Source organism: Lipotes vexillifer, unplaced genomic scaffold (genome assembly GCF_000442215.2).
Source record: "Lipotes vexillifer unplaced genomic scaffold, Lipotes_vexillifer_v1.1 scaffold343, whole genome shotgun sequence".
Classification (NCBI taxonomy): Eukaryota; Metazoa; Chordata; class Mammalia; order Artiodactyla; family Lipotidae; genus Lipotes; species Lipotes vexillifer.
In genome coordinates this window covers 1,127,295-1,142,174 of record NW_006777506.1, presented here as the reverse complement: position 1 = coordinate 1,142,174, position 14,880 = coordinate 1,127,295, and the positions used below count along the sequence as shown (strand labels likewise).

The 14,880-nt window shown below is 37.6% G+C and overlaps 1 protein-coding gene across 1 annotated transcript in view; it reads right to left on the bottom strand.

Moving 5' to 3' along the window:
* The window catches only part of HMCN1 (hemicentin 1), a 543,624-nt gene that overhangs the window by 397,988 nt on the left and 130,756 nt on the right, over positions 1–14,880 (bottom strand). Inside the window, 2 exon segments of the mRNA XM_007451144.1 lie at positions 10,438–10,560; positions 11,357–11,515. Coding sequence (XP_007451206.1) covers positions 10,438–10,560; positions 11,357–11,515 — 282 coding nt within the window.

The window sequence follows — 14,880 nt, the reverse complement described above, 5'->3', positions numbered from 1 at the left end:
CAGCTAAGTAAACAGTTTTATTTCTTTTTCTATTTATTTTGGTCCTGTAACCTATTGGCTAACATTCGCTCTTAAATAACATTTTTTTCTCTTTAAGAAATATTTTTTTTCAGGGCTTCCCTGGTGGCGCAGTGGTTAAGAATCTGCCTGCCAATTCAAGGAACACGCGTTCGAGCCCTGACCTGGGAAGATCCCACATGCCACGGAGCAACTAAGCCCATGAACCACAACGACTGAGCCTGAGCTCTAGAGCCATCAAGCCACAACTACTGAGCCCACGTGCCACAACTATTGAAGCCTGCACGCCTAGAGCCCGTGCTCCGCAACAAGAGAAGCCACTGCAACGACAAGCCCGCGCACCACAATGAAGAGTAGACCCCGCTCACCGCAACTAGAGAAAGCCCGTGCACAGCAACGAAGACCCACATAGCCATAAATAAACAAACAAATTTACAAAAAAAAAAAAAGAGAAATATTTTTTCAGGCATTCTCCTTTCTCTTTGCTTTTTTGGTATTTTAGAAAGACGCTTTAGTGAGTCGTATCCATTCTGTTCTGAGTTTTGTAGACAAGTAATACCAGGGGTCAAATATCATGACTGTCTTTGGAACACTTTCATATTGAAACTCACATTTCATAGGCAGTGAGTTTTGTTGTGTGGATATGACTCCCACGGCCCTTATGGAATGTACTGCAACAGTTTGTAACTAGTACTTGAAATAGTTCCCAGAGCCACTATATACATGAAACCATGAAATGAAAGATGGAATTCCCATTTTTTTACAGAGTGTATCCTTTTAAACACTCCCTATTCCCCACTATTTCACATTGCAGAAGGGCTCCATTCGACTCGGTATATTTTGCCTAAATAAGATTCTATTGAGAACAGTCATCTTTTTTTTTTCCACTTGCAAGGAATATTATATATTATGTATACTTTAAATGTCATTTTGAAAAACTGTTCACTTTCTCAGAGGTCTATGAACAATAAATAGTTTTTTAAACCATAAATTATGTTTTGTTTTTTTCTAAACAAATGGAACCATAAAGTACACATGGCTTCATTTAACCATATTGGTGACCTATAAAGCACTCCCAGGTGCCCTGGAGTGATAACTACAGGAGCATTAGTTCCCAGCACACACTCATGACATGTCAATCTTAGCATAGTAATAGAGGAAGAAATCATCCACTGGAACTAAGGCACGTATTCCTTTTTTGGTATTTTTGTGGATGTAGAGACATCTGTATTCTTTTAAAGTACGAGGTCTGAGCTCTCCACTTCATTTGCAACATTTAATTAGGTGAATTCAAAGAAGGGATAAGTGGAAACACGCCTTGTTTTCATACATTTCCTGAAGCTTTCTAGATGTTATAATTGTCTCTGATACATTTTCAAATCTCAGAGGAAACACTCATTTCTACTTATTTTCAAGGTCAGCAATAAGGTTATGTTTGTGAAATAATGTCTGGAGTGAAACTTGAAATAGAGGAAAACAAAGTGGCAGATGCCTCACTTCAGAGCACTAACTGTTCAAAACCCTGAGTTTCAGAGTCTCATCATTAAGCCCATATACAGAAAACTCTTGGTCTGAATTCTAGTCACAAGTAGGCTTTAGCCAAAACTGCAGGAAGTGGCTGTGCTGAATTCATACTCCAGCAAAGCTTACAGTTTTTCTTTTTTCTTTCTTTTTTTTTTTGGCGGGGGGAGATGCACTGCATTTAATTTCCATGAAGATGTGGGAATGGACAGAGTCACAGCTGCTTTTAAATTTGTACATGCTACTCTATTCTCACTGGTTTTAAGGTAATTAGTACTTGATTTTTAGGAATCGATCAATACAATTCTACAGATTTTATTTTTTATTGATATTGCTACACTGACAATCAAAACCAACTTAGGCTTGCTTTTATTTCACAAAGTTGCCTACAAATGAATGGGGCATGTATGCAGTGTTAACATCAGCCTCCATACAGTTTTTCTAATATCAATACTGACCCCTATGAAAAGGAGCATAAAACTAGCAAGAGAAACCCATCCAGTAATTTCTAATCAATGAGGATTTTTGTTGCCACGTTGTTGGTATCTTGCACCAGTTACAAGATTGTTATTTCATTTTCCTCCGCTTTAGTTACTTCCTCTGAAATATCTAGTGAGTTCAACTCTTCCCTTCCCATTGGAAATTCCTTAGTGGAAAAAAATAAAGATGTTTTCTTTATCTTAGAGTCTCAATTCATGTTACAGACAGAAAGATGATCATCTGCTCTGTCTTCCTCTAGAAGAACTCCATGGACCTATTTCTCAGCTCCAGGATACTACTCCCAGCCAATCACCCCTCATCTTACCATGCAGGACACCCAGGGACTCTTGCCTACTTTCCTCTCCTCTCAGTAGCTGCAACTATACATGCTGACTCCAGGAAGACTCCCAGGGGAGTGAGATTTATTCTGCTTGGGGCTTCTTGTAGAGTGCTTATCATGTTACTATTATTACTAGTGTTTTATAGGTCACTGATATGGGTACATGAAGCCATGTGTACTTTGTTTCCATTTGTTTAGGGGAAAAAAAATAACATAATTTATTGTTCAAAACATTATCTATTGCCCATATGTCTGTGATGATTAAAGGAATGCACTCAGCATAGTGCCTGCAATAAAATAAGCACTCTATAAGGATGACCTATATTATTATGAGTATAATCAATGTTATTATTATTCCCAAAATAAGGAGTTAAACCCTTTATCTTTAAATGGCTTTACTGCAACGTGAAAATAGGAAAACATGACAAATACAGGGAAATTGTAAATGTTTGAGAATCTTACAGTCTTTAGTAGTTCTGAGTCCATTCTCCCTTAGGTATTTATTTGTAAATGTGGGGCTCATTGAGCCCTCCACAGAATAAGGTCATCCAGGACCTACAATCAAAGCAAAACCATAGGTCCTCTCTGGCATCAGAGGACCTCCAGGCTCGCTGATTTCCATTTTCCTTAGACTCTATTCAGCTTATTATACGTATTCCTTATTTTATTTAAGCTTCAGAACAATCCTGTGAGTTAATTAGTATGCCATTTTTCACATGAAGAAACAGTCTCAGAGACGTTATATAAAGTTACATAAAGTTGTCCAACTATTTAAAGACAGAGAAGTCATTCCAACCCAGATCTCCCTGATTCTAAAGCCCCATCACAGCATGCTGCCTTTGGCCATCTCAACACAGATGGACAGTAAATATATATTTCTTTGTTTTAGGAAAAATTATACAAATGTTGGTGGAATGTTTTGACTAACATGTATCACTAAATAAAAACATTTAATATTTATTGGTATGTTCTAAATACAATAACCTTATGAGGTAGGTACCATCATTCTCCCCATTTTCAGATGAGGAAACTGAGACAGAAAAACTATGTAACTTATCTAATGTCACATGGCTGGGATATGAGCCACAGTCCCAGAGCCTGGAGTCTTTACTGCACAATACTGCTTGTGCTGGATACTTTCATTTTGCCTCTCCAGATCCATTCTCTGCCTTTCCCCATTAGGCTCTATGTCTAGGGATGCTGATCTTTATGGACCGCCTCACTAGGGGCTCCTTGGTCTTGAGGCAGGAGATAGATGCGCCCCAGGCTTAGCAGCTTGTTCCCTGTGGACAGATACTCCAAGATGAAGAGGGGGAGAAGCTAAGCCCTGTCCATAGAGACCACATATTTCTCATTCTCGAGGTCAAGGAAACCTTCCCGACTATACATGAGCAAAGAGGCTCCTTGGAGGTCAGAAAGGGAGTGATGTCAAGCTACTCATAGGCCTCCTCGCTAGAATCCACCTTGGCTAAGAGATGCGCGCGCACACATGGGAGGACCCAGAGATTAACCAAATACGGCATCTGTTAGTCTTTGCTTTCCCATGGTGTTTAGTGTGGTGACTAGCATCAAGTAGACCAAACATCTGCTGAACAAATGAATGGGGATGGAATCTCTGATGTGTCACTGTACTGTTAAAACTGCATCCTCTGATGAAAACAAAAGACAAAATCAGAGGCAGGACTCACAGTGGTTGAGGGTGCAGTCTCGGGAGAAAGAATGCATACGCCCCCTACGTTCAGACACTTAGCAGCTAGCAGCAGTTTAACCCTGAGCAAGATGCTTTGCCTCCCTATGCTTCATTTCCCTCATCTGTGAAAAGAGGGTGATGATCATGGTGTCTTCCTTATAGGCTGTGGTAAGGATTAAGTGAAACGAAATGAAATGAAGTGAAATAAAATTCAACTCTTGTTGAACGGCCATAACAAGCACACAATCATTCTGATCTGGTATTATTTTCTTAATCACAGGGCAGTCACCAAAGAAAGGAAAGAGTCGTGGGAGTCTTTCACATCTAACAGAGAATGAGAGCCGAGAGGAGTATGCCCGTGCCAAAGAGAGTAGCACAGGGAACCACTCCAGAGGAAAGCACTAGGTGTAAAAAAGGAACGCTGGAACTAAAACATCCTACACCAAAGACCTGCAAGTTATATGACAGGACAGTCATTAAGATACATTCTCATGGGACTTCTAAATATCATCATTGACCTCCTTCAAAAAATATAAATTTCTTGACAATTATTTCTTTATTTGATAAAATTTCCTTCTGATATAACATAGCCAGCTAGCCAGCATTACTTAGAAGTGGGAAATAAAACCAATCCACAAGTCTGGGACGTCCAGGGAGAGGTTTTTTGGGGGTGGGCGGATTGGAAGGGGAGATGTTTGAAGACATGAGTTGGGAGAGGTGGAAAGAAAGGATGGGGAGACGCAGAACAAGTGAATTATCCATTTGATAATGGATTTTTCTGTGTTAGCTTCTTGGACACAAGAGTATAACATCTGTGGGCAACTCTGAGATTTCAAACTTGGACTTTGCTTAAACCTAGGAAGCATTAATTAGATCACTGACAATCACCCAGTTTACAAAGAAATGAAAGAGTTAGACTGTTTTGTTCCTTTTCATCTTCAAAGGTGAACAGTTTAAGTACATCCTTTAGATGTGTCTTAACTTGTATTTCCAAACTGTAATACCATACAATGATTTATATGCCCCTGATGTTCAGCCAAATAATTTCTTTACTTTGGTTTCTCTTTTATGTTAAAAAAAGATGAAAGATACCTAGATCTTCTTTAAAAAAAGAACAGGAAGAAAGAAAAACACTACAAGTTATCTCAAGAGAGAGTTGATACAAAATACATCCCACTAGGTTAGGAAATTGGTGAACTAGGTTAAGAGAGTAAAGCATAATACTCTACACTTCCTTTAGAAACAGTAGATGAAAAATCGCTCTACTAAAATGAAAGGACTCAGTACGGGCATGGCTTCACTGCAGTTCTTAAATCTATTAAATGTGCAGTTATCATTAAAGCACCTATATTCTCTAGAGTTTAAAATATTTATACAATAGGAGAATCTGGAACAATGAGAAAAGAAAAATGGCTAAATTATATGCTAAAAATTTTGCAAATTCAATTTTAACACTGTCACTCTGCTTTTTGTTAACAAAAGCTTTTACTTTGGTGGCTTTAAAGCACATATTGGCTCATACAATTCCAGTAACGCCTCACAGTATCTTTTCTCACACACATCAAAAAAGAACCATCTCTCCAGCCTTTTCCTGGACTCTGCCACTCAAATTTACTTCCCAGCAACCGACAACTAGCCACCTGGTTTCTAACAAACACAGTGGCACAATTTCCCCACTTTGAAAGCAAAATAACAACATTATGAGGATTGTAACAATACCAGTTAACATGTACTGGGCACTTACCCTGTATCAGACCTGTGGAGAACATTTTACATGCATTATCTCATTTAACCTTATAACAACTTACTGAAGTGTATAATTCTATTATCCTCATTTTACAAACAAGGAAACTGGGACTTACAGAGACCACATCACAAAGAAATATAGAATTCTTATCAGTTAGAATACATTTATCTTTAGGTAACTTAACACTCAACTCTAACTGGCTTAAACAAAAAGATCACTTCCCTGATTCAGAGGCTTACAGGTAGGATGGTCTGAGTGTTGACTTAAGCCAAAGGCTCTGGATTTTCTTAGCTCTTTCCTCCCCCTTGTATTTGTTTCATCCTCAGACTTGTATGAAGATGCCTGTACCAGATCTGGAATTCACATCCATGCAGGACAATATCTAGAAGACAACTTTTCCAAGACACCCTTAGCTAAATTTCCCTGCATCTCAGTGGCACAAAGTACATGAGATGACCTTTCCTGAACAACCTGGAAGGTGGATTGGAAATGCTATGGCTGACATATGAATTAAAGCCCGTCCCTGTTGGCATCAAACTCCAGCTTATAAAAACGGACGATTTTAGCAATGTTTTTTGCTAGCCCTTTTCTGCCTAGCTAAAGTTAAAGATCAAAATATCAGTTGATGATCTGGGAGAAAAACACTATTAAGATTCCAGTGGGTGAAATTTTTGTTATATACCTATATCTATAAAATTTTCTGTAATTCACACCAAATTTTTTAAATTGTTCCTATAAATTACTTGGTAATTGTCAGAATTATTAGGACTATAAAAAATATGCATTACCCCATTTGTTTAATAAGTAAGCCTGTACCTCTGTAGGGCTCATATTCTCCATTTAAGACAACAGTATTTTCTTTTTTTTTTAAAGATTTCTTTTTGATGCGGACCATTTTCTTTTTCAAGTCTTTATTGAATTTGTTACAATACTGCTTCTGTTTGTTTTTTTTAATTAATTTATTTTTATTATTTACTTTTTTATTTTGGGCTGCATTGGGTCTTTGTTGCTGTGTGCGGGCTTTCTCTAGTTGCGGCGAGCAGGGGCTACTCTTCGTTGCAGTGCACGGGCTTCTCATCGCGGTGGCTTCTCTTGTTGCAAAGCATGGGCTCTAGGTGTGCGGGCTTCAGTAGGTGTGGCGCATGGGCTTAACTGCTCCGCAGCATGTGGGATCTTCCCGGACCAGGGCTCGAACCCGTGTACCTTGCATTGGCAGGCAGATTCTTAACCACTGGACCACCAGGGAAGTCCCAACAACGGTATTTTCAATTTTGCATAAATCAATTTTCTCTGAGTATATGAATATAGAGTTAAATTTATGGGACAGACGAGGTTATATTCTAGCTCTATGGCCCAACTCCTAAAAAAGTCCTATGGTTCCCCCTAAAAGTTTACCCAGTTTGTTTTGAGAACTTCCAAGTTATGCCTAACTGCTCACAGCAGGTTCAAGCAACTGTTCTTTCAAATGCTCTAGGTGCTAACCATGGCCATGTCTCTTCTCACCCCTTCTCTAGTACCTTCTGCTGAGAACCACCTTGTCCACTGGGCATGGTATCCTCTGCTGGCAGCAATGCCCCATCTGCCTACATTGAACACCACTGCCACTTCTCCCAAAAGCCTCACAATCCCCTAAGCAGATGGTATCCCCACTGATGCAAGAGAGAATGTTGCTTTTCCTCACTTATGTCCTACTTTGTGCTGATGATACTGACTGTATCCCAGAGTTTTACATAATTCCAGCTTAAAAAGCAACTCCAAATAGTGGCCTTTCTTTCTTTTTTCTTTTTACTGGAGTAAAATTGCTTTACAATGTTGTGTTAGTTTCTGCTGTACAATGAGGTGAGTCAGCTATATGTATACCTATATCCCCTTCCTCTTGAACCTCCCTCCCCTCCATCCCACCAATCTAGGCCATCACAGAGCACTGAGCCGAGCTCCCTGTGCCATACAGCAGGTTCTCACTAGCTAACTATTTTACACATGGTAGTGTATTTATGTCAAACCTAATCTTCCAATTCATCCCACCCTCCCCTTCCCCCCCGTGTTCACATGTCCATTCTCTACATCTACGTCTCTACTCCTGCCCTACAAGTAGGTTCATCTGTACTATTTTTCTAGATTCCACATATATGCATTAATGTATGATATTTGTTTTTCTCTTTCTGACTTATTTCACTCTGTCTGACACTCTCTAGGTCTGTCCACATCTCTACGAATGACCCAATTTTGTTCCTTTTTATGGCTGAGTAATACTCCATTGTACATATGTGCCACATCTTCTTTATCCATTTATCTATTGTTGGACATTTAAGTTATTTCCATGTCCTGGCTATTGTAAATAGTGCTGCAATGAACATTGTGGTACATGTGTCTTTTTTGAATTACAGTTTTCTCAGGGTATATGCCCAATAGGGGGATTGCTGGGTCATACGGTAGTTCTATTTTTAGTTTTTTAAGGAACCTCCATACTGTTCTCCATAGTGGCTGTACCAATTTACATTCCCACCAACAGTGCCAGAGGGCTCCCTTTTCTCCACACCCTCTCCAGCATTTATTGTTTGTAGATTTTTTGATGATGTCCATTCTGGCCAGTGTGAGGTCATTAGGGTCAAGCACAGGGTATGGGATGGGACAAGAAACCCAGTTCCTGAGATGGTCGTGCACTCCTCTCCAACTCTTCTCTTCCCAGGCTCCCAAATTCTCATGCAGATGTTTATTCAAATAACTGCTAAGAGCTCAGTAGTTGAGTAGTTGTCAGACCTGCCCAGGCATTTCTGGATCACTACAGTGGACATAATATGGACTCAAGCCACACATCGCTCTAAGACTGTTTCTTGCAAGAAAAAAAAAAAAACGTTTGGACTCAAGTAACCTCCCAGGTTTGTATATCACATATTAATAAAAAATATTTTTGCTAAAATGTTTATTCTAGAAATACACAATGTCCTATAGTTCCACCATGATGTAATAGGAACTCTTTAGTTATAAGAGGACTACTGAACCATTTCTTTCAAGACAAGGAAGTTTGTCATGAAATTCACAGAACCTGTATATTGACTATATTCCCTGTGCTGTCCATTCTATCCTTAAAACTTATTTATTTTATACTTAGTAGTTTGTACCTTTTAAAACCCTTCATCTATTTTGCCCCTCTCCCCCACCCATGCCCCTCTGGTAACCAATAATTTGTTCTCTGTATCTGTGAGTCTATTTCTGTTTTGTTACATCTGTTTGTTGTATTTTTTTTAGATTCCACATATAAGTGAAAATATACAGTATTTGTTTTTCTCTGTCTTATTTTACTAAGCATAACACTCTCCAGGTTTTATATATATGTATATATATATTTATACATATATATATATAAGATCCTGTCCTACAAAGAAAAACCCATATTTTTAGCTCACATCAGAAACTTAAATATTTACCACATATTAGATCACAAAGAAAGTGGAATAAAAGGGCTTCCCTGGTGGCGCAGTGGTTGAGAGTCCGCTTTCCGTTGCAGGGAACACGGGTTCGTGCCCCGATCCGGGAAGATCCCACATGCTGCGGAGCGGCTGGGCCTGTGAGCCATGGCCGCTGAGCCTGCGCGTCCGGAGCCTGTGCTCCGCAACGGGAGAGGCCACAACAGTGTGAGGCCCGCGTACCACCAAAAAAAAAGAAAGAGGAAAAAAAGAAAACATACACACACAAACATATATCTACATATATGTGCATATATATATGTGTGTTAAGTATCTGTGAATATATATATATATATATATATATATATATACAGTCAATCATGCTTGTTATCTTTCAACCAATAGTTGAAAAATGGTTCATTAAGAAAAATTTAAAATAATACTAATTGCAGTAATGACAAACAAACAAAAAAATATAGAATTTTTTTGATACACTGACCACATCAAATCAAATGTGAATTATACCCACATAAAATCTTATCTTTGTTCTGGCATGTTCCTAGAAACTTAAGTGGGAGCCAAATAAATACGTAAACAAAGTTTTACCATCACAAGTAAGGTCAAGGCAAGGTAACAAAAAGAAAGAAATAATCATGACAATTAAACATATCTCAAACACTTCTTTAGAAAGTACCAAGATTTTCTTAGCATATAAGTTATAGATTTTATTATCATAAAAATTTGTATATAAGTATATAGTTACTGAGTTATAGTTTTTTACTTTTAATCTTAGAGATCAAACTTCATTAGAATTTGGCTTAATAACTCACTTTTTTATATTCTACTTCAGTAAACAAATGTAAAATGAGTCAAGTAAAAGTCAAATCAAGCCTCATTTTACCAGCTATCCAAAAGCTGTACATCAGAAATACAAACTGACCTTACTAAACAACAACAACTACAAAAATTTTCAAGTTCCACTAAATGAATTTTAAATATATGTATGCTTAAATCTAAATAATTTATCAGTATAGCATAATACAGTCTAGAAATTAATACCAGATAAATCTATGTTTCTCCACATTGTTTTAATGACTTTATTGACCTGTGGGGAATGGGGGAAAATGTTTTTTGTTTGAATTGTTTTTGAAATCAAAACTGACACAATTAGGTTTGCCTAACTGATGTTGGTAAGGTAGCTCATAATAAAGTAGACCCACTTTATTAAACTGACCTCATTAACTTGTTTTTTGTCCAGATGGAACACTTGACCAGAACTTGTAGAGGCAATTTCTTCATAGACTCTATATCCAATATGGCCCCTGTCATCACAATCTCCAGTGAGCACAAATACCACCTATGATTTTTGAAAAAAGAAGATAGTTTAAAGGGTTCTCAGAAATCAATATATATTTATTGAGCACTTACTATGTATTTACATACTACCAAGCAAGTGGAAGACATACAGATATAGATATGCATTCTACTGGTTCTAAGCCTGAACTCAAGAGGCCTTGGGTATTTCCACTTGCTCTCTAGTGTTTCTGCCTTGGTCATGAGAAGAACATGCCTAAACTAGCTTCCTGGTCTCAGAAAGAGGCTGAGAAACCTGCAACGCAGAGCCAAGTCACCCCAGATAAGCCAAACCCAAACTATGCCCAGATACACAAGTGAGCAAGCATAGTCTAGCAAAACTGAAACCTGCAAACATGTGAGAAATAAATGATTATTGTTTTAAGTCACTGAGAGAACAGCTTGTTATGCAGCAATAGCTAACTGATACAATGAGTAACTGACTCAGACAAGATTCCACACAGGAGGTGATATTTGAAATACAGGCCTTTTCTGTCAGGGCTATGTTTTTGTCAGTTATAAGGATAAGATGGTAACAAGCATCTTAATTAAACCCTAATCATTTCTTCTCCATATTATGAAACAAGGCATTCATATGCTATATAGAAATATCACATATCCATTTAACATGTTTAGATTAAATGACACATACATATTGGAGTCCATATATATGGATCAAAAGTTGTAATTATTGACATTTGTCACACATAGTATAGTCAGGGAGGGGAGGCAATCTCTTGTATTTCTTACAGCTGTGTTCAGATGGAAAATTCAGTGGTGGGGAGTTGATTCCTACTCACTTGTGACTGTTTCTGTTGGATAAGCTGCAGCACCTCATGAGTGAGCCGATAATCCTTGGACCGTGCATCAGTGAAAACATAGATGAAAGAACCAGGAAGAGAAATTTCCAAGGCAATTTTTATAGCTCCAATACTCATTTCTGGACAATCGCCACCACCCTGTTGAGGAGCAGTGAGAAAAAAGTCAATTATTTCATTAGCAGAAAAGAGATACCTTAGTTATTACAAGTTGCTGTAGGAGCTCTAGAACTGAGCGGTTGTCTTCACTTTTATTTTCTGTCAGTTTGCCACTGGATTAACCACTTTGGCTACAAGGAGATGGAAAAGATATAAAGTGATGCAGAGATAGAAAAACCTGTACTTATGCATAAATTAAAAATTCACCCATATGATCCTACAATCCCACTCCTAGGCACATATCCAAAGAAAACCATAATTCAAAAAGATACATGCACCCCGATGTTCACTGCACCACTATTTAAAATAGCCAAGACATGGAAGCAACCTAAATGTCCATCGACAGATGAATGGACAAAGAAGACGTGGTGTGTATGTATATACAATGGAATATTAACCATAAAAAAGAATGAAATAATGCCATTTGCAGAGACACGGATCGAACTCGAGATTATCTAAGTGAAGAAAGTCAGAGAAAGACAAACATCATATGATATCACTTATATGTGGAATCTAAAAAAAATGATACAAATGAACTTACATACAAAACAGAACTAGACCCACAGACAGAAAATAAACTTACGGTTACCAAAGGGGAAAGGGGTGGGGGAGGGATAAATTAGGAGTTTGGGATTAACATATACACACTGCTATATATAAGATAGATAACCAACAAGGATCTATTGTATAGCCCAGGGAACTACACTCAATATTTTTCAATAACCTAAAAGGGAAAAGAATCTGAAAAAAATAGATGAATATGTATATATAACGGAATCACTTTGCTGTACACCTGAAACTAACACGACACTGTAAATCAACTGTATTTCAATAAAAATAAGTAAATAAACTTAAAAGAGTCAGGAAAAGAAAAAAAATAATGAAAATTCACCAAAAATACAGAAAATAATAGAAATTGTTATATGCCTTTTAACTAATATTGATTGACTCCCACTCTCATACATGACTATTTTATACATCCCCTCTTTTCTTATCCCTTCTCACTCTTATTTGATGACTTTTCTTCTGTTGTATTGAGAAGATAGAAGCAATCAGAAGAGAACTTTCGTAAACTCCCACACCGATACCTATTAACGTCCAGCAACAGCAGGCACATGCCCTGCCTTCACGGTGAAGGAATCATTTACACTCACAGCTTAGGCTAACTTCTCACCTGGGCCTAATCAAGGATATGGCTCCTATGGCTGTCCCTTCTCCCCACTCCATTGTCAAGCATTCTGTCTTTACTGGATCATTCCCACCAGCAAACAAACACACCGGTTCATCTCCTATACCCAAGTTTCTGCCCAAATGTGACTTATCGGAGAAGCCTTCCATGACCACCTTATATAAAATACACTCCCTCTGTCACTCTTTTCACTCTGCTTCATTATTACTATTAACACATGATCTCTGTGTTTTATTTTCTACTCAATTAGGCTCAATATACCTTCCTAAACAAAAATAGCCCTCACCCTAAGAGGAATTCTTGTCACACTTATTTCCTTCCAACACATGTGAATTGATAGATAAAACTGTGAGCATGCTGTAATTACCATTTTATACATTACATTTTAAATTTAGAGCTATATCCTGCTTATGTTATCATGTCATCAATGTTCTTCAAAATCACAGGTTTTAATGATTGTATAATATTCTGTCTACATCCCATAATTTAGTCAGGCATTTCTCTACTGTTAAATATTAATTCTCTTTCACATTTTCCTCTGTTATAAATAAATACAAATCTATTATAAATATGCTTATATTTATAATATATATAATATATTATAGTATTTTTTTTTCTCATTAGCAGATGTCAATAACTACAGGGCCAAGGAAATGGACTTTCAACCAATATGTTTTGAGCAATGAATAACTGCTAAACACCCTGCAAGGATTTAGGTACACAAAGATGAATAAGCCAAAGTATCTTGTCCTTAAGGAACTCATGCCTAGAAAAGACAATCAAATAAAAAAGCAGGGCAGCTTGGGATCCTGGGGGGCCTCGTGGTTCCACAGCCCACTAGAACCCAGTGAGTAAGAGCTCCTTCTCAAAAAGAAAATAATTACTTGATGAAAGGGATAAGGTTTTACCTTTAAACTCTGAAGATTCTACTTGATTCTCCTATTGGGGCTTTCCCTAGGCTCCAAACAATCTCCGATTCTGATACAGATACCCTGAGCACCACAGATCTAATCAGGGTCATAAGAACCAAACACTAGAAATGTTTACACTTTAGCCTGGACCACGTGAAGAATCTTTTCTTGCACTGGATGCCACTCAGCCTTTAACAGCCTTACAGCCTTTAAACATCATTTATTCAATGAGTTGGAACTGAGCACCAACTGTTACAAATTACTTCTAAAATTGAGACACCCATTAAATATTATGCCACTTTCTTAATAGTAGAGGGCTGGACACTGCAGTAACTTTCGAGAAGATAACAGTTATCGACTCCCAGAAATTTTATTGAGATAGCAGTTCCTTCTATTTTTTCAGTAAATATCTCCTATCCTCTTTTACTTATGTGCATTTTCACAGGATCTAGCTTAACAGATAATACTGTTCTCAAAAACTTGTATACTTGTATCCTCAGACTGTACTTTTCTCCCAAATTCCAATTTTCTATTTACAAGTGCTTGTTAGACATCTACTCCTAGACATTTTACAGGTGTCTACAATTCAGTGCATCTACTACGGAACTCACTGTATTTTCCCCAACCATATCTTCCCTATTTTTGTTAATGGTACCATCTGCCTAGATGTTCAGTTCAAAACCTGAGTCATCTTTGACTCCTCCCTCTTTCTTCACCTAATCAGTGGTCAAACCATTTTCCTTCTACACCCATCATGAATCTGTCCCCTTCCTTCCTCTTTACTTCCTACAATTCACTCTTCTTATCATTAATTTTATTATAAGTATAGTCTCCTATCTAATCTGTTCTTCCTACCACCAAACTTTATATTTCCTGAAGTAAAGAGCTGTCTATATCACGTTCCTAGTTAAAATCTTTCACTAACCACTGTGTTGGATCAAATTATCTTTCTGGCTTTCTATCTCCTGATGCTCCCTCTTCAAAAATTGCTTCCTTGGTAATTAGACTTACCTTGGTGATCATTGTGAAATGTATAGAAATATTGAATAAATATGTTGTGTAACAGGAACTGTGTTGTAGGTCAATAATATTTCGAAAACAAACTCACAGAAAAAGAAATCCGATTTTGGTTACCAGAGGCAAGGGGAGGGGGAATTAGATGAAGGCAGTCAAAAGGTACAAACTTGCAGTTAAAAGTAAGACAAGTACTAGGGATGCAACGTACTACATGATAAATATAACGAACA